General features: G+C 43.4%; 1 protein-coding gene across 7 annotated transcripts in view; it reads left to right on the forward strand.

The window, feature by feature from the left end:
- DCAF4 (DDB1 and CUL4 associated factor 4) overlaps positions 1-26,115 on the forward strand; it is a 185,848-nt gene that overhangs the window by 72,008 nt on the left and 87,725 nt on the right. For 5 of the 7 annotated variants that reach the window (XM_086937072.1, XM_086937073.1, XM_086937075.1 and 2 more), the window contains one exon: positions 14,701-14,813. In XM_086937072.1, coding sequence (XP_086793198.1) covers positions 14,701-14,813 — 113 coding nt within the window. The remainder of the gene's footprint in view (positions 1-14,700; positions 14,814-26,115) is intronic. The other 2 variants (XM_086937074.1, XM_086937076.1) reach the window with 1 other exon arrangement.

The following is a 26,115-nucleotide window of genomic DNA, read 5'->3' on the forward strand; positions in this document are numbered from 1 at the left end:
ATAAAAAGGTTATTTATTGAGCAGTCTTCTTTCTCATGCAAGAGAAGTTAATTGGAACAATCGTAATACTTGCTATGAAGTAAAGTGCGTACAGTAAAACGAGTATTATGAAATAATACTGTAAAAGCATTTATATGGTTTCTAAGCCATAAGATACTTAAAATGGATAGAATAAATACAATGATAAATAATGACTAAAAGTACTCAACTGGTGCATCTAAAATACGCCTACCCCAGTGTACCTAACCTAAGTCTAGTACAAGGGAAGAAGTAAGTGAGGTGTAGCTTGAGTTAAATAGTTTCTGCCAAGAATCTATCCAAGAATTCTCTAAGGCTCTAATCAACTCCGTACCTTGGTCATAGAATGAAGGAGGTCTTGTATCTCTCTCTCAGGACTCGATCTCCCAGTAACCCGCAAGGGAAGCAGGGAAACACTGGAGCTGGATTTCTCTGCATGAGAAAAGACAGCGTCTCTCTCAGTGCGTCAGCTGGAGGGACGGCTTCCTTCGGCACTCGCTACAGCAGGGCGTCGGGCAAGTAGTTAGTCGATCTGCTCCAAACCACTGTGTGTTTGCTAGGGCAGATGTGGGTATATTTATACCTGGAAGGTGCCGAGTTTGACGTAAGGGTGGACATAATAACGTCACTAAGAACTCAAAGTTGTTTTACACGCTCCAGGAGTTCTGGGACAAATCAATACTGAAGCAGGGGGAAGTCCTGTACTGCTGAAGGCTGATTGTCTTCAAGAACTCGTTGTACTCTTGGAGCTTAGTGGAAGTAGCCATGCCGTATTTGGACTGCATTGGCTGTGCCTAAATATGGTTATGATTCTTATACCTATATAAGGGCATGAATCGGGAAAATTACACTAGAGCCCTAGATACGTTTACAACAATCGTAAACAAAGTAAAAAATAATTTCAAACACTTAACTCTAGACAATTGATATGGTAGGCCTCCTTTTTGTCTGACAGTGTCCTTTGAGCCCTTAAGTGGTCCATGGGAGCTCCCCATCTTTGGAGAGAGGCATCTGTGACTCTATCCCTTCTAGGAAGTTGGATTGTCTGATGGAGTCAATCTCTTTTCCCAGCGGCCTGAGAACTGGTTTCACTGGTCCTCTAGGCATTCTTGTAATTGCCTCATGCTTAGTCTGGCGTAACTAATCAGAAACATTCAGGATGGCACCAATCATAGGAGAGATAATATCTGTTGTGGCTTTGGGTCAGGACTTTGTAACAGATTGAGACACTTCAGACGGAGAGATGACAGTGTCTCCTCCAAAAGATACACCTTTGTGGACTAGGTATCCAGGATCGTACCGAGGTAGTGTATCTATTGCACTAGGTATGTTTTTCTTTAGGAAAAGTAAGTATTGGGAATAAATCCCTGATCCTTTTTGGTTATAAGAATCCTCCTCCACCCCATTTTTTTGTTGCAAGATGATGACTTCCCTCTTCAGCAGGAATTGCTGATAATCCCAAGTTTAGCTTGATGGTATAGAAGGAGAAGCGGATATCAAACAAAGAGAACATTCATTCTTAACAATATTTAAGACCGGTTTGTATGTTGGTATTAAAAGCCACCCTTGTAGATGATCAACTATGATTTTCCACCACCGTAGTGACTGACAGGAGAAGAGGGAAGAGGCAGGTTATTTTTTGACAAAATGTTTTCCTGTGGCCATGGGTAGTTGCTGGCCTCCGTTGTGTCTGGAGTGCTTCTGTGAGTGGTATGGTTCCTTCTGATGCTGTTACTGCTGATGTGGTGACTGAGTTGTTTGAACTCTGAGGGAAGAAACGCTGGTTGTAGGGCCTTTATCTCCGAGTGCACTCATTTTTCTTCTCCTGACACACTGCTTTTAATGTCTCCATCTCATACTTCATGTGAAACATTTTGTTGTCTATTAGCGCCAATGTGAGAAATTACTGAAAATTGTATATTCAGGGTCCGTTGTTAAACCTCTGGTTTGAGTCCAGGTAGTCTAAGTTAGGAACTTTGTAAAATAATCCATTAACATCTGTGATGTGCTTAGAGTCTAAATTTTAAATACAAATGGATTTTTTAAAATTACAAATGCTATGTCCTTTTACGTGACTTTCTCAAATAGTAAATATCGACGTCATGTTGAAATATCCAAATTTTAAAATTGATATTTGATATAAAATATATTTTAAATCCACATTCAAAAACATTCTAGGATATGGTACCTCCCCTAAAAATATCAATTTATTGAATTGATTTAAACAACTACATTTTATGGTGCCTTAATGTCTTAAATGTTACTTATATTAACACTTAATTGAAACCATGTCTGCTATCATGTTACTAAAAATATAGACTCCATGTTGACAAAAAGTTTAATTCTCTAGTTTCGTAACAAATATATGCTTTAAATCTGTAATCAAGAGTCTCATTCCAAAGACATCACTTTTCGATTCACAAATGTCTCAATAGCATAATCAAGTGTCCCACTCACAGTATAATTCCCATAGTGAAGACATAAAGATTTATAGATCATTTTATTGCTATTGCCCTATGTGATCTACAACTATACACATAACCTCCTACAGTGGACAATACACTTGTTAAACACAACCACACTCATTCCTCATCAAATTCAAAACCGGGTAATATAGACAATGGAATAGAATAGATGCCTCCTGTCTCCTGGGCAAAGCTAACACTAATGTATGCCAAAATGGACTTCCAAAGAGTGAATACCTCCAGCCTCATCATATAATCTCTGACCATGCCTCTAATCATGGAGCCCCTACGATAAGTGATTATTGCTGTTGTTGATGTGATATATAGTTCCACATCCAAAAAGTAGTTTTATGTCTGTAACTTATCATAGTTTGTTATATAATTTAAGTTTTGATCCGTCGTATCATGCCAATTCAGATAATTATAATAGCATCCATGCATCTGCCCTAGAAAAACTTCCCTCTCATACCATACCATAAAATGGTTGCCATAAAAGGGGCAAACCGGGAATCCATAGCTGTGTCCTGTAGCTGGTGGTACCACTCTGCATTGAACAAGAAAACGTTATTGGTCAGTTTCAAAATAACCATCTCTATTCAGGTCTCAAAAAATCATAAAAAGTTTACTAGACCTGCAGGTCTAGTGACCTAAAAAAATCTAACCTAATTATAATCCTCTTGACCCATAAACTGGTTTGAAATTATGTGATCCTGGGCAAATATTTTAATTCACCGAGCTGCCATTTTCTTCTTTATCACATATAAGAGCACCTTCAAACATATGAGTTCAGCATCTCTGCTGTACAAAAACACTTTTGTTTTTTTTAAAAGAGTAAACATTTGCTCTCTATATAATACAAATTTAGCCTCGTATAGGATAGGATACACATGGCCGCTGACTTTGGCTCTTAGTTCATTAACTGTTACAAAAAACAAGGGAACCCAAAAGGTATAGTATAGGGACCTTGGGCACTATCATGTTATAGAAAACAATGGTCCCTATTTTCAGAGGAAGCATCACTTATATAAAATAATCATACTCTAAATAGGTAGTATGTCTTTTGTCCAATTTATTTTGCAAGTATATATAAAATTAAATTGTTAGAAACATTCAATGACAAGTGGGCACAGCCGTGACCCACAAAATAGTGAGACAACAAAACGAAGCACAGAATGGCCAAACGGCAAAGTGAAATACGTCTGTACACTTCTATTTGAAAGTTTTAACAGACTAAGATCATTTTCTTATACACCATTGCACATTACAATATTGCATAGTCCTATTGCGTATGGCGTTTTGTGGTGTCGACGACGTTTCGATGCCACCACTAGATACTGGGCATCATCCTCAGGACAACATAATATTTCATTGTTGTCTTTATGAATTTACAATTGCACTATGCCTAAATCGCATTCTTTTTTTGTTCTTTTTGTTTCTTTCCCAATTTCTCCCCTGTGTCATGTAATTGTACAGTAATGTGATTTAGGCATAGTGCAATTGTAAATTCATAAAGACAACAATGAAATATTACAATTTACAATTGCACTATGCCTAAATTGCATTCTTTTTTTGTTCTTTTTGTTTCTTTCCCAATTTCTCCCCTGTGTCATGTAATTGTACAGTAATGCCCACAGCTTTTCTTACTTCATTCCACCGACGATATTGGGGGGAACCGATATAACCAGCATCTGCTGTTCCTGGCCCTTACTATCACCAAAACAGATATTGCACAGGGGTGGAAGGCGACGTCTCCCCCGACCATAAGCAAATGGAAGAATGCATTAGACAAATATATGGGGGCCGAGATTGCTATCTTTGAGGACAGGGTTTGCCTCATGAAACATCGTAAGATCTGGACACGGTGGGCGACATAGCGAGGAATTTACCTGCCCCCCCTGCCTGAGGTGGATCCATGAGTGGCACCCTTTGATCCCTGATGTGTATCACCCTGTGTTGTATCATTATGTAATATTGCTGCTCTGCTATGATATGTATTTTGGATCCGTTGTATCAGGTGTCTTACTATGGAGATTGAAAACTGCCTGCATACTGTTTGTATTGTTTTACCTGCATGTTTGGCAGGTATTGTTTATTATCGTAAAAGTGGCTACTGATGCATACATCCTCTCATTCATACAGGTCATTGTAGGGCTTGCACCCCTCATAATGCAAAATAACCTAATAAAATGTGTTATTAAAAATAAATGTCAACACCATTTTCCAGGATAAGATAAGCAGCAATTAGTAAAAAGACAAACTGACATTTGACCTCCATCCTTGAACAGCGAGCAAATGTGTCAAGATAAAAACAAGATTTAAAGACATTTTAATTGCTTATTTACTTTCGGAAGGAATGGAACACCTGTTCCTTTCCGGTTTAAGTTCACTCTCCAGAACGGATGAGTAGGTCCTATAAATAGCTCGTCCTGATAAAATCTAACTCACCATAGCGAGTAGATTTTTCGAGCTGGCTATTCATATGCTGATATGGTCCAAGTAATTGTTTAATCTTGACGAGAAAAACTGTTCCATAGCAGTCAATCCATGTCCTTTATTGATACCTGTATAGAGTCCAACCACATCCATTGTTACAAAATCATACATTGATCATCCCATATTAAGTTTTCCAATCTATTCAAAATGTTGTTTATATCCCTCACAGAGAGTGGTAAATTGTATGCATTTGGTTTTAAGAAACAGACTACAAACTCAGATGAATTTTCTGCAGTGGGCTGTATTCTGTAGATAGGTCTCATAGCTGGGAACCTACTTTGCTTATGGATTTTTGGCACAAGGTATATGGATGCGTTGTCTGCTTTGAGGAAACTAAATTCTGAGTCACTCAAAAGGTCAATTTCTTTTCAATCAGTTCATTTCTGATCTATTTGTCTTTAAACCTTATAAGTGGGGTAACTCGGTGCTTCCATGTAATGTTCAGTACCCCAAATGTTATCTAAGAATTTCCTTTACATAGTCGGTTCAGTTCATAGTAACTATAATTCTATCCTTATCCACCTCCCGGATAACAATTGTATTATCTGCACTTAAATCATGAATTGCCTTTTTCTCATGAATTGAAATATTGTTGTACTTGTTCTTATACAATTTGGTTCTGTTTTCTATTTTATATAGATTTTTCTGTGACTTTCTTTGCAAACACATCTATTTCAATTAACTGTGTTTTTTGTGGAATTAATTTTGTGAGTGTATGCAAACCACTATCAATTTGTAATCTAGTTTAGTGTTTAAAGCAGTGTTTCACAAACTGTGGGTCGAGACCCCATGGTGGGTCGTGAAAGTCCTGCTTTATATGTAAACATGACTAATCGTTTTAACTCCTTGAGTGCTAAGGATGAGCAGGGCTCTTCTTGATGAGAAGGTCTCGTCCCCAGGACCATTGGAGCTGGACGCCCTTTTATTCACCAGTGATATAATGCTAAACAATGTTCTTAAGTCCAGTATGAAAACAAATCCCTGCAAGTATTCCCAAGCAAGACTCTGAATGAGCCTCCTAGCACTTGTTGCTGTTTTCTTTTACTTCATGAAGCCATTTCAACAGAGAATATGCTCACTATATATTATCATGCACAACCATACCACTTGTGTATAACTTTTACATATAAATTGAGAAATAGGGGCCAAAGCTGCTGACTCTGGGTGTTGACTCAACATTTTTTTAATTTTGGACAAATCACTTAATCTCCTGTGCTTATAATAAAATTAATCTGATCTTGTGTAGCTCTAACCGGAGTCCAACTTTATCTAACATCTATTTGTCCCCCTTAGCGTATCTGGTTCGCTCTTTTGATTTTTGTTTCATTCAAGAATGACACAGATTATTTTCATAATTTCTGAGAATGCCTCCTCCACTCAAGACAATTTTGAGCATGTATGAATTCCACCTGGATGCATTCCAACTGTTGTTGATTCAATTCATATAAAGCAGAGGTTAGTTGGCTTTAGACCAACAAGTGGCCTGCAGAACTGGGAGTTGCTCCCGCTCCTGGGCGGCTGGTCGGTAATCTGGGAGTCACTATTGATCGTGATCGGTCCATGCCCAATAGAAGTGGGCAAAGTAGTAGAGGCATGTTTTTCCATTTTAACAATGTTGCATAAAATCTTCAAGGTCCTACCCATTCAAGCCCTGCTTGTATCCAGTTTAGAATATGGAAACTCGCCGTACCTTGGCATTTCAGCAGGCTGCTTGCTCTTTTTGAGGTGGTCCCAAATGTGGCTGCCTGGTTTGGTGTCAGTCTATTCAGAACCAGAACTCCTTTTCTGAAGTCATTACATTAGCTCCCAGTTTGAAAGAGGACTGTTTTCAAGTCCTTCTGCCTGGTTCAAAGGACTGTGCCGGACTATTGTTCCATATTATCCCAGGCATAATCTATACTCCACAAATGCTTTGCAGCAGGGCTAGTGGCCATGCATTCTTCTTCCTAGTGCTTAAAAGGTGGGCTCAATTGCCTATCTATATCACACATTGGACCAATTATCCTCTCTTTAAGAAAACCCTTAGCCTAAAGACATGGCTCTTCCAATAGCCCAAATCTAATCTAATTTCTCTTCATGGCATGTGTAAATAACTGTACCTTAGCACCAGTACGCCTTGTTCAGCCAATATTTTAGCATAACATTTTTATTTTAATATAACATAACTGAGTTATGGTACCAATAGTTTCCTGTCATGACAATGATAATGGACCTAGCAACGTTACACCCATTGTCAACGGTTCTTATACCTAATCGCACCATGTTTTGACGTCTATTTGGCACCAGATCCTGGAAAAGCTGCACTTTCCGTCGAAATCAACATGTCTGCGCCAAGCTGCCGGAAACCTACACTTGGAGTAAAATAAATGTTGAAAGCCCCTCAACAACCGGCATCAAAGCAGGCACAAAGGCTGGACGCAACAGAGGAGTCTTCTTCAAGAAACTGGCAGATATCTGGATGAGAAACAGAAAAAGATTTTCATTTGTCCAGACACTGGAAAATTGCATAATGTGGAGGACAAGGTCAAGTTAATATTGAAATGCTCTGTAAAACAGAACGCACAGTTCCAATGTCTAAGGGGATGTTAAAGTAGGACAATTCCACTTTTAGGGAGCCAGTGAAGGCCTGGGTGGTAACTCCACTTGCGGAGATTAAATAAAAGTCTTCTCTAGACAATCCAGCTTATGTTAAGGGTCTTATTTTTCCGGACTCCTTTGTGGTGCCGTCAGCCTGTAAACAGGAGATGCTACTGTACCCGGCATGGAGTCTCAAAAAATTGATGCTGCTGAAAAATGTGAGAAACGCTTGGACCAGCCACACACTGGCACATTGCTAACATGGTGGACCTTCTCTCCAGGGACGACTGATACCACTGGAATGAGATGGAGGAGTTGGTGAAGCACCTACCAGAGGCTCATTAGAAAAGGTCACAGGAGTTGGTTGCTGAGGGCAAAACCGTTAGCTATGCTAATATTAAATGTGCTATTGAAACAGACACAGCCGCCGATTGTTTCGTATGAGCGTCCTCCTCTGAAGGCATTCCTGTCTTAGGGTGTCAGGATTTAGGCCTGAGGTGCCATAGCACCTCTCAAATATCCCAATCTCATGGGATTGTGAGCGTTAGTTTGGTCTTCAGGTCAACCACATGCTTGAAACACTGAAAAAAGATATCAATATAGTCAAATCTATTGCCGCCCTACAGTACCCCAGTCCCAAATCTGCTTTTTGTAACCACAAACGATGAGGTACAAAACGAGGGTTCTTTAGGTTAGAGACACCTGTACCAACACTATCATCTGCCTTTTCAAGACACCCAGCTCATGGACAGCGCTACAACCCCAGCCTTTCGCCCTATGACCCCTGGCACTTTCCTTGCAAGTCTGGCCTTAGAGGTGGTAAAGGCAGTGTCAGAAACAACTGTATAACAAGGCTCTAATGAGTCGTGTTTACTTTCTAAGCCCCTCAGCCACTTCGTGCGGACTCCAGCAAAAAGGCGTCTTGGAATCTCTTGCTGTTCCTGCCATGCAAAGTGAGTAAGAAATATAGGAGAGAGAAGAACATCAAAGGGGGCAGTAACAAAAGGAAGAGCAGGAAGAAGATGCTACAATGAGGTAGATGAGAGGTCAGGTTTTTTGTCGGGTGCGAAAGAGAGCAAGACACTAAGAGAGCGATAGGCGATAGCTACTAAGACAGGTGACAGACAGCCTAGAGTCAGAGGGGAACACCAGTGAGAGGGGTTGACAGTATAAAAGATGCAAGACAGATGAGAATTAGATAGCTAAGAGAGACAGAGAAGGAGACACAAGTGTGAGAAAAGTGATAATGAGACAGCTGGTAATAGACAAGAGTTAGAGGAAGGTAGAAGAAACATGAGATTTATTGGGAAGGTACTGCTCAGATATGGACAGAAAAGAGACCAGTAATAAAGAGGTAGCTGAAAGAGAGTGGGGAGACATTCTAAAGAGGGGAGAGATTAATGAGAAAGTTGGTTCAGAGAGCAGGGGAGGCAGAAGATGGTGAGGAAGACATTTGAGAGAAAATGATGAGAAGGATCACTCAGAACGAAGGCAAGACATGTGTGAAAGGGGACTCAATAAAGAGACAGGTTAGGAAGACAGCTGAGAGAGTTGGGAAAATTGACAGCTGCGAAAGTGATAGCTTAAAGAAGGAAACAGGAGAGTGGTGATAAAGTGTGAAGCTGAATAGGAGACTGAGCCCTTATACTGGTAAGAGAGTGAGAGAGAAAGAGAGAAATGATGAGAAGACGACAGATGGGTTAGAAAGAAAACGGCTATGGGAGAGGCAGGGAGAAGGAAATGTGAGATATATGGAGGCGATATTGAGACAGATAAGGGACATGGAAGACCGGTGAAAGAGGTCAGATACGGAAAGACTAGGTGAGAAAAATGGGTGGATGGGAGAGGGAACTACTATTAGGAGATTATAGAGAAAGAAACAGTTGAGATAGAGTAGGAGACCGGATAGGTGAGAAAGAGACAGCAACTTGTGAGTAAGACTGATGATAGCGAGATAATAAAAGACTGACTATTGAGAAACAGACAACTGAGAGGAGGGTGATAATGCGTCAAAGGCAATTTTGCGTCAAATTCACTGTTTGTGATGTCATCAAATAAAATGTGCTGGTAAATCTGCTGGACCTGGCATTTTGGTGAATCGACATCTATGCTCCAGCAGCCAAAGTCCTTCCATAGAAGAGCCTCTAGAGAGAATGGGTGTGGAAAATGCAGAGGTGGCAACCCAAGTGACTCCTCCACTTCAAAGCATTGACTCCCATTCCCTTCCGCCTTGCCACATTACACCTGTTGGCGGCAGACTAAGGCACTTCCTGCCACAGTGACATTGATCATATTAGATCAGTGGGTCCCCTCTATTTTGAGTGAAAGATGCAATCCCCTCAAAATCCCACCACGATATGATATAACCAGTACCTCAGCACCAACGCACCAGATGGGTATATGGTTCCCTTTACTTTGTAATCCCCAAACATGATGGCCCCTTCTAGCCATTGGACAGGTTCATCCTCTCTGAGCACTTTCACATGGTCACTCTACAAGATATAATCCTGCTGCTACATCAAGGCGACTTCATGTCAGTATGAAATGTGAGTACTTTCACATCGTCCTTCACCTATAACCCCACCAGTACCTTTGGTTCATGATAAGTGAACCCACTCCCAGTTCAGGGTTATACCCTTGGGAGTCACTGCGGTCTGGTCATAACTATGGATTCACAAAACACGGTACACTGCCACCAAATTTCTGCATGCTAAACCTAGGACAGGGACAGCAGTCCTGGGTCTGAGAACGAGGGCACTCTTGGTGCTCCCTTCCTGGTCACCGTGTAGGTACAATATGTCAATGGACAGAACTAAGCCTCAGCACAAGCACTAGATGAGTGTGAAGCTATGGCCAAACATCAGATGACCAGATACTCGCTGCCAGGCACTCAAAGCAAGGGAACACAAGTGTGCACTATGCGTACTAGTGACCTTTCCATTCCAACAATGCTGGATCCTAGAAAATTTCACTCTTGATGATGATGATGAATCTTCAATGTGTGGTTGTGCAGTATACAACATTCCAAGTAGAAAGATATTTCATAAAAACTTAGTACACACTTGTTAGAAATGGGCGTCTCTACTTGGCAAAGGTAGGTGCCTTTGTCCAAATAGGGACCCTTGCTTCTAGTCAGGGTAAGGTGGATACACACTTTAGATAACCCCTGCTCACCCCCTGGGTAGCTTGGCACGAGCACACACGCCTATCCTAAAGGCAATGTGTAAAGTATTTGTACTCAATACACACAGTAATACAGTGATAACACCACAATTGGACACCAAACAAATTTAGAAAAATAAAGTATCTTTATCTAAACTAACCCCGGGCGGAGAACTCCGCTCTGCCAGCCAAATTTCGCCTAATTCGCACTCCGTTGTGAGCGTGGAGTTCAGGAAAAACTCCAACTCTGTAGTGCAGCAGAGTTAGCCTGCCTCTCCATCCGCACTAATTTAATTATAACGGAAAAGGCACTTACCTGCTGTGGCGTCTTCCTCACCTATTCAGTTGAGGGCCACAGGCATTGGGGATAGCTTCCTGTTCTTACTTGGGGTCAGAGTAGTTGGAGGATATGGACTCGGGGCTGGGTGTAGGTTGGTGTGACAGAATGCTGGAGAGCTGGTACCCTCTCTTTCCATGACCCAGAAAGGGTCTTGTTCATGGAAGATGTTGAGGGGATTGGTGGTGGAGTGCTGGTGCATCTTGCTGTGCACCCAATGCCTCTCCAGTACCATAAGTTTTCTTTGAACGGAAGACGGGGCCAAATTCACACCAGGTATTGTAGTGGTCGGTGAGAGGCAGTGGTTTCAAACCTTATGATGGTCTGACGGCGGATACTTTGCCGGGCAGCTGGAGCAGTACTGGAAGGGAGTCTATTATAACAGCCTTTACAGCTCTGCATTCTCCAGTGTCAGAGGCTGTTAAAGAAGGCATACCTGCCTGGAAGAGCACAGGGGACCGGTGTTCTGGGACTTGCAGTCGCCACTGGGTAGTTCTATTTAGGATTGCTTTTCCATAGACTTAGGGCCATATGTATCAAGCAAAAATGCGATTGCAAACGCCGAAATTCGCAGAATTTCGGCGTTTGCAATCGCATGTTTGCTAAATGGTATGTATGGTGGCAAATCTGCGTGCAAAGTAAGGATTCGCAAAATTTGCGATTCCTTATTTTGTGTTTGCATTTAAGGAATCGCAAATTTTGCAATTCCTTAAATGCAATGTAAGAAGCACCAAAAAAGTGCAATTTGGCTTTAAGGAATGGCAAATTACCACCAACTCCAAGTTGGTGGTAATTCGCGATTTCTTTGAAAAATTCACTTTTTTGCATTTTTCAAAGTGCCATGTGGCGCACATACATGCCCTTAGGGCATGTATGTGTGCCACATGGGCACACATGCACATTTCAGGGGTGCAACAGGGTGTCCTTTTGACACCCTGGCACCCTTGAAATTGCATTCTCAATTTGCGATTCTCTAATTGAGAATCGCAAATTGTGAACGTCTTACCATTCATTCCTGTGGGCCTCTAGGCCCATAGGAATGAATGGGGGGGTATTCCTTAATTGCGAATTGCAATTTGCGATTCTCAAGAGGTCTCAGCAGTGAGAAGAGTCCCTCCCTGCACCTCATTACGCGCAGTAGTCACCTTGGGGAGAGGTCTCAACAGAGGGGATAGTGTCTCCCACACTCTACTATGCATGTCACTCTGGGGATAGGTCTCAGTAAAGGTTAGTCTCTTTCCACACCCTAGCACATACATTTGTCACCCTAGGGAAAGGTATCAGTGTAAAGGCTTGACCCTGCCCACCGCCTACAAAGCACATCTGTCGACATGGTTAAAGGAAAGGTATCAGTGGAGAGAAGAGTGTCTCTTCACACTACTATATGCCCACCTCTTATGTTGGGGGAAAATGTCAGGAGAGAGGCCACTTCCTCCTGGCAGTCTACCATGCACACTTGTTACCCTGGGGAGAGGTGTCAGCGGAGAGCCCAGTCTCTCCCAACAGGCTACTATGTACACTTGTCGCACTGGGGAGAGGTGTCCGTGCAGAGGTCACTTCCTCCCCAAACCCTACTACGCATGCCTGTCAAGCTGGGGAGAGTGGTTAGCGGAGACACCAGTCTTTTCTTACATGTAACTATGCACGCATTTCACCCTGTGGTAATAAAATATTACTTTACATTAAAACAAAGTACAAATTCACTGAAAAAACAAAGGTTAAAGTACCATTATAGTTAGATGTAATAAAAAGATCTGTTTGTGTTTTTTTTTTTAAAAACCTTAGAAATTCACCTAAAAAAGCAAAGGTTAAAGGGACGTTATGGTTAACTGAATATGTCAGTAAAACATTAATGTTTTGAATGAATAAAACCCAGAGATTCACCAGTTAGAGTTAGCAGAGATAACTATAACTTGCTCCCCTGCCATGCACTGCTTATAACATCACATATTACCATAACTCATGACATGTTCAATGCGATGGTTTATGACATCACTGATGACCTCTCAAAGGACATCACTGATAACATCACTGATGATATCATCCAAGCTTCTTTTGAACACATTGCTCTATAAACAGGGAAACAGGTATGGCATTAGTTCAATGAAATTAAGTGTAAAATAGCTTAAAATAATATAAGGTATCATTAATGCTATCCTACATAAAATCCCTTAGGTAAAGCAAGCTTGTGTTATGTGCCACATTAACACTATACTATACACTTCATGGGCAGCCGAGTTCATGTTGACTATAAACCACTGATGAAAGAGTAACCTCTCCTGCACACGGTGGTCAATCTGTACACAACTGTTCAGAGAAAAACGAGTTCCTCCAGATCCTAAAGCCCTGTTACACAACTAGTACTTTACTACAGACAGTATTTACCTGTACCAACTACTCACAGTGACTGAACCTACAGTGAGAAAATGAAGTGGATATCAGTAGAAAAGTGGGTACTGTATACAACATTTAGACTTTAGAGACCGTTATCTCTTTGTACCACATGTTTTGCAGACAGTGACACTCTCATGAGAAATACACCCCAGAGTATTACAAAGTAGCTACTAAGATTAGTGTACACTCTATGCAAAACTTAACCAAGGTCTGAAGTTGCAAAAGATCATACTATCGGCAGCCTTCGTACAGTGGTGAAAACTTTACAGATAGGCCATCTTCTAAAGCAGAACAAGCACACGTACATATGTTAGTACCTTGTGCACACAGTCTTCTATTTCATGTAGAAATTGTCATGCTGAGGCGATTCTGTCGAATAACTCTAGGCTGCTTACAATACTTGGTATACAATTCATAGGATCTTTACCCTGTTGGAAACATTTTCTGCAGTGCCAAAAGACGTAGGTTGAACACGTAGTCACCTGCACACAGAGTTACTCTTCTATACAAACATTTATAAGATGTTCACTACCTCTACACACCTATGATGCATTAGAAGCACATGCGTTTGGTAAACACTTATACCCGTTAGCTCGACACAGGCTGTAAAAAGTAGGTAGAATAGTAATATGGTACTTGCTCGCCATCATGTAACCAATTAAACAAACTAACACACTCATTGGATGATGTCACCATATCTGTCATCAATGATGTCATCTGAGATGCCATGAATGATATAAAGGACATGACCTGAGTGATGGCAGTAGCGCAAGTTATAGTTAGCACAGATAACTATAGCTGGTGAATTTCCATGTTTTTTTTAGTTCAAAATATTAGTGTTGTCACTGAAATTCGCCCAACTATAATGTCACTTTTGGTTTATTCATTGAATTTCCAAGGGTTTAAAAAAAATACAAAACAGATCTTTTTATCATACATAACTATAATGTTACTTTAACCTTTATGTGTGTGTGGTGTGTGTATATATATATATATATATATATATATATATATATATATATATATATATATGTGTGTGTGTATGTGTGCACGTATGTTTCAGGAATTTGTTATGAAATATACATGGAATTTGAGATGAAGGATCAAACTGCAATTGGTGCAACTGTAAAACAATTAATAAAGGCTCAATATTAATAGAGCCTTGTTGGTACTCCCATGCGCCAACTTCATGTTTATGCCAAGAATTGCTAGTAAATTATCAATAAACATGTCTTCTTTTCTTTCATCTGTCAGTAGGTTTGAAACCAGTAGCCCTCACAGCTCATCACCAGCAGCAACAAGTACCACAGAGCCTTCCGCATCTTCCTCCTCTTCTTCCACTGCTTCTCAGAAGTCTGCTGCACCTGGTGGGTGATCTATTAGTGTATTTTACGGAGTAATTAAATGAATGTCATGTGGGTGCTTCACATGGCTTACAGAACATGCTGGGTCATTGTTTCTCCCTCTTTCTGCCCGCCTAAGACGAGCGTTGTCATGGTGATAGTTGAAAACAAAAAGTTGCTGATGCCTATATGGTGTTTGTATAGATATTTGTTGCCTCTAGCTTTTATTTGTCCAACACTGAATCAAACTAGCTGGTCTGATACCACTGTCAATGATGTTGTTTTCCTAAGCAATATTGTTGGATTATGGAGGATAGATGAATGCATTTTAAACATCTGGTCTCCGTATCTTCCCCTACATTTTATGTTTTTTTTTAGCAGTTTCATGTTACTTTGCTCAGTATATCGAGAACTGCAAGTGTGACAGACTCCCTCTTAAGAGCATTGTATTTGACCTTTAAAAAATAGTGTCCTTGCAGTCACTTGAGGCATTCACCAAAAGAGTCACATCTAGCAATCCACACTTTTCATCTCTATCACACTTGCTGGTTCATCACCAGACCCTGACCCTGGGAGACCCCTGAGTCTATGCCCAGAACCCTAACTTCACCAGCCAAGTACTCACCTGTAAACCGATAACTCACTTACCTGCCATTGGATAAAATTGACTGGTTTGACTCGAAAAATCTTCCAAGTGTGAAGTTTTGGAAACTAAAAATATTCAAATAAAATCACCGAATTCCGAAGTACTCAACTGTGATCAGGGGCAAAGCCAGTACTGTACCATGTAGCCCAGTACTGAACCGCAAAAGTAATCCTTACCGGGTTTACTAGTAATCTATATTTTCTTCATAGGAATCCATTGTCTGCTTTTCTATGAAATTTCTTCGACGTGTCTACATTTGAAAACTTTAAATATTCTGTAAAAATCATACGAAATACTGAAACGCAATTACTCACCTGTTTTAAGTTGAGACCTCAGTGCTAGACCCAGGAGCCCAGTACTGGATTAGATTACATAAGTAACGAGATCATACTTTACCTGCAACCGGATTATTCTCCCATTGGATAACATTGTCAGTTTTTCATTGAAAAGTTTCAAAGTGTGAACTTTTAAAACCGCTTTAGATTCCTGAAAAATCACTACCATAACTAAAACGATTTTACTAAATTGGTTTCAGCTTAGACCCAGGCGCGCATCACCCATTGGGCTCACGGGGCTTCAGCCCCCTCGGCGTGTGTGTCAGCCCGGGCGGAGACAGCTTCGCGGGCTGGCGAGCAGCTAATTGCAGCCGCACCGAGTACTTAACAGGTCTTTAAAAGACCATTTACTTGTAAATGAGGCTTTTGTTGTGTGTTTTCCCCTTCTTACAGCCACTCTGTCTATGGTTGGAAGAATTAGCACCCCCGGAATATTTTTCATCCCCCCCCCCCCCCGAATTTTGGCTCTAGTTGCCCGCCTGCTTAGACCCCAGGACTGAACCTAGGATCCAGTCCTGGAACTACCAAAGTAATCTACAAAGTAATCAACGGTACATATATGATGAAAACCCATTTAGCTTAATGCTATAGTGTGTCTAGAATTGTGTTGCCTACTGCAACCCCTGTATCTATTGTGTTCACAAAGTTTATTGCCTCTTTGCAAAGTAATTACATGAGAGTACTCATATCGAGAAAAGTATATTTTTATACCTATTGGTTCTAAAAATAAAACAACTATATCTGTTGATATGGGGCGCTAGAGGGCGCACAGCGGAATGGCTGCCTCTTGAGACAGCTCCGCCAGCCAGAGACAACTAACGGGTAACAATAGCGTGCAGCTGGTGGTATCACTCCCGAAAACGGCATATAACGAACTCTGAAGGTGTGGAGAACATGTTGGAGAGTAAAGATTACTGAACCGACAGCTGCTGTTTCCGCAATCGGCTCTTGAGACCAGAGTGGCTGGAGATCAACTTCGGCCAAGATGGCGGCCCCGTGTAGTCAATGGGAGGAGAGAGTGGCCGCGCTACCCGCCTGAGAAGGAACGTGCGGCGAGACAACACAAGTCCGTATCGGGTGGTGCTGTGGGACGCGGAGGGCCTGGCGGTCTATCTGACTTGTGTTTGTGAGGCGGCATAATGTGTAAAAGCACATAATTAACTGGCGGGGCTGATGTGGTGAAAGCGAAGCGCACGTAATTGAAATCTGCATTGCCCTTCAAATATTGACAGGACTCCAGCGCTGCCGCGGCTTTACTTCTCTGCTGTTGAGCGTGCTATAAAAACGACCCGATACCTTAAGTCCGCTGGTGGAACGCGTTACTTCTGGTACATCTGCACTGTGATGGTGAGCGGCTTGGCCGCACAAGATGGCGGCGCCCGCAGTCTGGTGAGGTGCGGAGGAGGCAGCGCGACTAGTGACCGGTAGCGGTGCGCGGAGGTGGAGGCGACCGGCAGAGAGGTACTGCGGGAGACGGCACGGCACATACCGAGCAAGCCCCGGCTGTGAGGTGCCTGGCAGTTGGCAAAGGGCGACATCGGAAACGGCAACGCTCCGAAAAGGCGCGAACGGGGCAGTGAAGTAAATAACAGCGGCGAAGGTTCGCAGACAATAAACGGCTCCCGTTGATAAATTGCATCCCGCGCAAGACTTTACAGAGCTGTACGGCGTGGATCGGAGCTGCAAGACTGGGGGGCATTCTGGCACAACTCCTAGCTGCGTACCTTTCAAATAAATTACATTCTTGAACCTGGCTGGTCAATAGTGGACTGCAATACGTGCTGGTCTGTACGTGAGTGAAGAGATCTGATTGCAAGGCTGCGCAGCTATTGCGAACGACTAAACTAGTAGTGTATAAGCGAAGTTTGGGAAGTACGCAGTGATTAGAAACGGCCCCCACACACGTCCCAACGTACAGCACTTGGAGACGGCTGTTATATATTTGTCCAGCAACATGGGTAAACCAGAGAAAGTACAAACAAAACTGCCCTTTGACAATAAAAAAGCTACGAAGGGGGCCACGGCGCCAGCAGACGCTGACATGGACACGGACGCATCCCTAAGAGCCATTCACAAAAGCTTGCAGGACGTGCATAGTAAACTGGATTCCATCACAGAGAGTCGATAACATGGCTGCGAAGCTCGACAAGCATGGGGAGCGGCTAGAAGAAGCTGTTGAAGATGAGTCACACGCGACAACACAGAAATGCTCTGAGATGGACAGAGTGTTGGAGGTCATTAAAAACAAGTCCAAGGAGTTGGAGGCGAGAACCCGCCGCAATAATATACGCATAGCGGGAGTCCCTGAATCAACCAACACTGGGAAAATGGAGTCGTATGTGGAGGATCTGCTGAAAACAATCTTTGGAACTGACCAACTGTCAACAGTGTTTATTGTCGAGCGTGCAAACAGAACGCTGGTGCCGAGACCAAAACCAGGAGCCCCTCCACGCCCAATAGTGGCACGTCTGCTCAACTATAGAGATAGGGACGTAATACTGAAAATGGCGAGGGAGAAACAAGAGATTGAACATCAGGGTAACAAGCTACAATTCTACCCAGACTTCACCATCAATGTACAAATGGCGCGGAAAGAATTCGCTTCGGAAAAGCAGAAACTGAGAGAAATGGAGATCACCTATGCGATGCTATACCCAGATAGGTTGAAAATAACCAAAGATGGTAAATCAGTGATATGCCAAACTCCCAAGGAAGCGAACGACTATATTAAACGGTTGGGACAACGTCGAAGGGAACAAAGGCGTCAGGAGCAAAATCATGAATCCGACTGAGTCAAGAGAGACAACATAAATCGAACTATATTGACAACGACCTTCCTCACGAAATGGTACACACAGGATGCAGAACTAAATATTATGCCATGTGTGATGTAGGGAATAAACTGTCAGATGGAGGTTTGAACTACAGTCATCCCACTGGTGCGATGAACATTTGGTACCCATAAATGTGCGCAGCGGGGGATGTGCAAGATATTGCTGGTCTGTTTCTTACTGCGGCGGCTGGCGACGATAGCCGCTGTGGTGAGATGGAACCATGTCGCACTGTGCCCGGACTGAGTGGGAAAACTCGGTGAAGAGTGGTAACGTAGTATGCCCATTACTGGGAAGTGCAGTCGATAACAAAATAACTGGGAAATGTAGAGATTGTCGGATGCATTGCTTAGATACCCTGCACGGGTCAATGGTCGCCTCTCAGAAATGTCTGATTTTAGCCAGAGCTGTTTCTCACGGGAGGTATGTAGGTGGGAAATGCAATGCGCTAGTGCTGTGGACACCCACGGTTATGAGGCAAAAATGACTGTGAACACAGGTACACCTGCTCTACACACGGTACTCTGGCAACATCCACTATGCTGGATGCAGTCGTGTGACCCAAGCGGACCCCCACACAGGGTATCCCCCTACAATGGTACTGTGTTGTTTGATGTTAAAACTAGGGTATGTCTTTGGCATGTTTGGGGTGCTGAAGTGGGCGGGGGCGGTGGGGAAGAGTTGGGGAAAGTTGGTTGTAGAACTGTATTTGAGAAGCACTGCCAAACTCCATGGGAGATGTATACTGATTAATACTTTGTATAGGCTAAAAATGTCACATATCATGTCCCAGACTGATGTTAACACTTTGCAAAGGCTAGTATTAGAGATAAGATATGATGGAGGATAGGCACATAGGTAATTTAAAGCTGTTAACTTGGAATGTACGTGGCTTAAAAAAAACCAAGAAAATTAGGCAAATACTGGCATACCTAACACGATTGCACATTGACATAGCCTATCTCCAAGAGATGCACATTGATCCGCATACACAGACACACATTGGTATTAGGTGGGTGGAAGCTTCATATAGTGCGGCCTACTCTTCGTATTCAAGGGGAGTACTCATATTGATACGTCGCGGGTTAAATTTCAAAATGGAACGAGTTCATACAGACAGTGACGGGAGATATGTAATTGTCACGGGCATCCTCAGGGGATATAGGATCAACCTACTGAACGTTTATGCCCCAAATGTAGACGACCCTCAATTTTATAGCACTATCTGGACGAAACTGTCTAAACTGCCAGATATTCCAGTGATTTGGGGAGGAGACTTCAATATGGCTCTGCATGACGATGTTGACAGATCAAAAGCATCGACAGAGACACACAAAAAAGCATTGCAAACACTACAAGACATAATGATAGATAGGCACCTAGTGGATCTATGGCGAATAAAAAATACAAACAAACGTGAGGCTACACACACGACAGCGGCCTATGGCAGCTGGTCATGGATAGATTACTGGATTGGGTCACCGGAGGTGTTACAATGGATGGTGGACGCCACCCACCTTCCAAGGACGCTATCCGATCACAACCCGGTGCTGCTTACGCTTATGATGCCTAACTATATGCCCCCCGGTTCAGTTGGCGCTTCAACGAGAAAGCCCTACAAGACCCATGTTATTGTGACACGATCAGTAAAGCAATAACGGATTATTTTGAACTGAATGCGGCTACTACGGATGACTCAGGACTCCTGTGGGAGGCCTTTAAGGCCACAATTAGAGGGGTCTGTATTAGCACTAATGTAGGTATATTAAAAGACCGGACCAATCAGGCTTTATCCCCACTAAATCGACTTCCCATAACACGAGAACCCTGTTTGCACTGTCTCACTATTTGACCCCAGAGACGAAAGCAGCAGCGGTACTATTAGACGCTGCAAAAGCGTTTGACACCATTGCTTGGATATATCTGCGCACGATATTGTGTAGAATGGGTTTCCCACCAATGTTCCTGCAATGGGTGGCGCTCCTCTATACAAAACCTATAGCAAGAATTAGAGTTAACAAATATGTCTCAGAACCAATAACTATAGAAAGGGGTACACGGCAAGGATGCCCACTCTCCCCCCTCTTATTTGCCATAGCAATAGAACCACTAGCATGCAAAATTAGACAGAATATCATCACTCGGCATTACAGTTCCCCCAAAGACCACTTCACATCTCGCTTTACGCGGATGATGTGCTGCTGTATGTAAGAGATCCAAAAGAAAATTTAAACCCGCTCTTGAGGGAATTTGTCAAATTTGGATACCACTCTGGGCTTAATATCAACTGGACGAAATCCACGATCATACCCCTCACTGATAGCAGTCTTCCCTTTCAACTAGATTACCCCTTGAACTGGCAAACGGACCCAGTAAGATACCTGGGAGTATGGTTCCATAGAGACCCTGAAGAGGTGATTCGCACGAATTACGGCAGAGTGTTAGCTGGGCTGGAACTGAAAATAGATAGGTGGATACAATTGCCATTATCTATGGCAGATAGGATAGCAATAGTTAAAATGGTGCTACTACCAAAACTACTTTATCTATTCAATAATATTCTGATAAAGCCACCGAAGCCTGTGTTCCAGGCGATGAAATCGGCAACCTTAAAGTTGATTTGGGCAGGAAAGACGGCTAGAATAAACCTCCACACTCTGACATTGCCGAATGCAAAAGGGGGATTTAAGGTCCCAGATTTTCTACTGTACTATATATACGCGCAAGCACAATATGCACACTTTTGGTATCACCCCATCCCATTCCTCACACATGTAGCGGTAGAAGAAGGAGACGCCCTCCCTATACCACACGCAGTTCTGACACACGTAAGGCCGCCATTACACAAAAAAGAGATTAATACAGTGGATGCTACATCGGCAGCATGGCAGATAATAGCAAAAAAAGTGGGCAAACAACCTCTTTATACACCAGAAATACCACTACACTATCACCCGGCACTATCGGTTACGCAAGAGACAGTGGGAATGGAACTACTTAAACAAGTGGGATTTTACACGATAGGAGATCTATATCATGAGGGTACAGTTAAAAAATTAGAAGACCTGGCATATATACAAAATCAATCATTGCCATTTAAATTTACGTACTATAGACTACAGTGTGCACTAAGGGCACACTATCCCACCTATCCAGTAGAACCTGACATTCTACTGACACTGCAACTGATCATCACCTCGTCTAACTTTAGGCACCTAGTGTCTAGACTGTACACTACGTTGCAAGCTGAAATAGGAGATACTGCGGGTTAGGCGGTTCAGAAATGGAATCTGAGCTTGGAAACACCCCTAACTGATGAAGAATGGAGTGCAGCAGGCAGGATTACTGAAATACTACCACCAAACGGGAACCTAAGGCTCATACACATTAGATACTTACATCACACCTACCACACACATCAACGCCTACACAAATATGGCCTGCGAGAGGACTCTAGATGTCAACGATGCGGGATGGAAGATGCAAATTTTATACATATGGCATGGTATTGTAGAGAGGTGGCTCAATTTTGGGTAGCGGTTACAGATATGCTCGGTAAGATGGTAGGAACTGTGATACAATGTAATATACAATCGTGCCTTCTAAGTCTCCTACAGAATGTTAAAGCGAGAAAACGCAAATGTTGTGTACTGGCACTGCTATTGGCTAAACGTAACATAGCACTATGTTGGGGTGGTAAGAAGACGCCACGAATAAAGCAATGGGTAAGTGATATGGTATATTGTAAGGACACTTTCAAACAGTATGAGGAAGAGCTTCCGCCACGTGCACGACCTAAGGACTATTGGCATTATCTAGTGGATTATCTATCAGGATTGGATGAACAGTTGGAATAACATTAAGGTAGACTGTTTTAGAAGTGACATAATATGTATGTAGTGAAAATACCCTATTGAATATGGAGTGTTGTAATGCTGTTCAGGTGTATGGGGCAGAAATGCCTAAATGTTGGACATTGTATGTCCTATGTTGATTCCTTCGGAAATACCAATAAATAATAATTTTTTTTTTTTTTAAAACTATATCTGATGATATAAAAACAATTGGCCTGGAGTTCAGTCCATGAGTGTGTGAAACCTTTTGCTGACTGAGTGTGTACAACAAATGATTTACACTGTCCTCTGGTACTGCCTTGCTGCTCGACCAAGCTACCACTTTTGAGAGTAAGGTCAGTCTTGACTTTAACCTCTGTTATACCTCTGGGGTTTGTGGACTCTATACACACTGCACCTTATTCTGGTCCAGTATATATAGAGCCACTTTCTCACAAGCATACCCCGAGGAATTTTCGGCCATTCAGGATAGTCAAGATGCTGTGAAGTACATTATCCGTTCTGAGCCGGGCAATACTGAGTGCGTGGACAGAGCGGTTGGCGTTAGTGTGCTGCTTCGGTGCCGCAACTGAATGAGGTCCACGGGCTTCTCGAGTTAAGTACAAGCCTCTTTAATGGCCATTTCATTCAATCGGTGTCTCTTTTCTACAAGAATGCGTATTCGGGGTTGGAACTCTTTAAAGAAAGCTTGGCCATGACTCCTTAGGCCTTTTACTCCAGGTCAGATAGTACCCTCAACAGTGTCCCCTTTTGTGACTACTTCAGAGTGTTGCCATACTGGCAACGTCAAGGCCCACCTCCTCCTCAACTGCCATCCAAGTGTGTTTTGGATTCCCGGGGCAGGAATCAAGCAGACAAACTCAATGTCATCAAGGACAATGCTGTTCCCAGTCTTGTGCCCCGATGACTCTGCCGCTTTAATTTGTACTTAATGGCACTTGACCACACTGTGGAAGGCAGGATCGGACGTTTACCCCCAGAGTGACACAGGATGACATCCAACGGTTGGGTCCTGTAGATTGTTCAGCGAGTCTAAGCAATATTTTTTTAGACGTGCTGTGTCTCACGCCCACATCAGCGCATCTTTCAGAGGGGCACCTGTTCATCTTTTTCTAAGAAGAGCAGGCTATTTTGGCCAGAGGGGCCATAGAGAGTTTTTCGGTCCCTGAAAATAAGGACTGGATGGTACTCCTGTTATTTCCTTGTTTCTAAGAAGGGAGGCCATTGTCTCATTTTTGGATGTCCTCCCTCTGAGCGTCTTCGTGCAGAAGGACAAATTCAAGATGTTTCATTTGGCCAAGGTGCTGCCCTAGATCCAGGTGGCTGGATGGTGTCTCTGGACCTTAAGGCCACCTACTTGTATGTTCCCTTTCTTCTGTAATACAGATGGTTCTTGCAGTACAATGTGGGTCAGGAGCATTTTCAATTTGTCTTTCTCCCCATCAGCCTCATCAGTGCCTCTCGGGTGTTCACGAAAGTGATTGCGGTGGTTGCAGCGCACCTTAAGAGGTCCAGTTTTCCCCTACCTCGATGACTGTATGATAAAGGCGGACTTGCCGCAGTCAGTCACAGACCACCTTCAGACGACGGAAAACTCCTGAGGGGTGCACTATTAACGTTCTGAAGCCACACCAACTCCCTCAATCCCAAGTTCAGGACATTCGGGCTATGATCAAGATGTTTTAGTCTGTGTTCTGGGTCTTGGTGAGAATGACTCTGAGGCTCTTGTATCCTGCATCCTGCTCTTAAAGTATGCCAGGTGGTTCATGCTGGCTCTGCAGTGGAACCTGAAATCTCAATTGGCCCAGCACCCTGGGAATCTATAAGATTTATCCAGGTTTTGTAGGACACTGTAATAAACATGCAGTGGTCGCTCAGGCACAGCTGGTATGGCGGCAGATCTCTCTCCTTGCCCTACCCAGAACTGACAATGGGAACAGACGCGTCACGGCTGGGATGGGGCGCTCGTCTAGGAGAGGTGGAGATCAGAGGAATGTGGTCTGCGGCGAAGACCTGACTCCACATCAACCTGTTGGAGCAGCAGGCCATGTATGTGGTGCTGAAAGCCTTCCTGCTGTTTATTAACCCCTTGCATGCTCATGACAAGCTCAGCTCGTCATGAGTCACAGTGGAGCTGTGCTCATGACGAGCTGAGCTCGTCATAACGGCCGCGGCCCGCCCACCCGCGTCTAATTCCCCGCCTGTGTGGGAGAATGAATGAGTGGGCGGGTCTGTGATGAGCTCAGCTCGTCATGAGCACAGCTGGGCCGCGGACCCCCGCTTTACCCCCCCCCCCCCGCACCATGGGGGAATTACCCCAGCTGCCTAGGGGTTAAAGGGAGGCTGGTTTGAAGTGCTCTTGGATAACACTATAGCTATGTGGGACTGCAACACGCAGGGTGGGGCCCTGTGCCAGGAGGCACTTCACCTCTGGAGCTGGCTGAAAGGGTATTTCCCTGGGCGTGAAGTACCTAGTGAGATCTTTAAACGTCAGAGCAGACAAACTCCGCCAGCAGCCATTGGAGGATCATGAATGGCAGTTGCGGCTTAGACAGCACCGGGAATCTTCTAGCAGTAGAGAGAGTCTGTCTTCCAATCAGCATACCACTTCGAAAAGACCTCCTGTCGCAGCTACAATGCAGGGTCCTGCACCAGAACCTGCTGCGTCTGCAGCTCAATATTGGACATTAAGCGGCGGCACGTGACAGCATTCGATTCTCCTCTAGAAGTTGGGAATGTCATATTGGCTGCCAGTCACTGTTGGATAGCCTTTTGTTTTTCTCTTTTTATTTTACCTCTGGTCCAGTAAGGACTTGCATTGGGAACGGTTTAAGGTTTTCTGTCTGCCATGTTGGCATTTTACGTTCGCTGGACCAACTGTCCTTGTTAAAATCACCTGATGAGGTTTTTAAAAGGTATGCCCCATTTTTTTCCTCTAAATCCCTGTGGTGCTACAGTGCAATCTAAATTTGGTCCTCAGTTCCCTCACATGCATGCCATTCGAACCAAAGCAAAGCTGTCCACTGACTCTGGAGACTGTTCATGGTCGCAGTCACTTTGGCTCGTTGTGTCAGTGAACTCCAGACTCTCTTGGTGCAGCTGCCTTATACTGCTTTTTACAAGTTAAATTAGTGTTGAGGACTATGGCGGCATTATTGTGGACAGTTGTGAATGCTTTTAAAGTTTGGTAATCTGGCTGTCTCCTTGCCAATAAGTTACGGGAAGCCCGACAGTGTCAGGGAGTGCAAGCCATTCGCACGGCCGGAGGCAGCTCAGTTTCCGATGACGCGGCAATAGCAGAGACGTTCAGAGATTTTTACGCAGACCTCTATACTGGGGACTCCCTTGATATTCACCAAAGTGAGTATATAGCACAGGCCCAATTGCCTTCCCTGAACAAATCTCAGGCTGATTTTTTTGATAGGCCTATCCAAAGTAGGAAGTCATCTCAGCAATATCTCGCCTCAAACTAGGCAAGTCGCCCTGCCCTGATGGTCATTCAGCTGCCTTCTACAAGTCATTTTGCGACAGGTTGGCTCCCATCCTAACGGGCCTTTTTAACACCTTTGAGCACACCGGTGCTATTCCGGGGGAGATGCTGGAAGCAGCAGTGGTGGTAATTCCTAAACCGGGGAAGGACAAGACGGAGTGCAGTGCGTA

Source organism: Lissotriton vulgaris, chromosome 9 (assembly GCF_964263255.1).
Source record: "Lissotriton vulgaris chromosome 9, aLisVul1.2, whole genome shotgun sequence".
In the NCBI taxonomy this organism is placed as follows: domain Eukaryota; kingdom Metazoa; phylum Chordata; class Amphibia; order Caudata; family Salamandridae; genus Lissotriton; species Lissotriton vulgaris.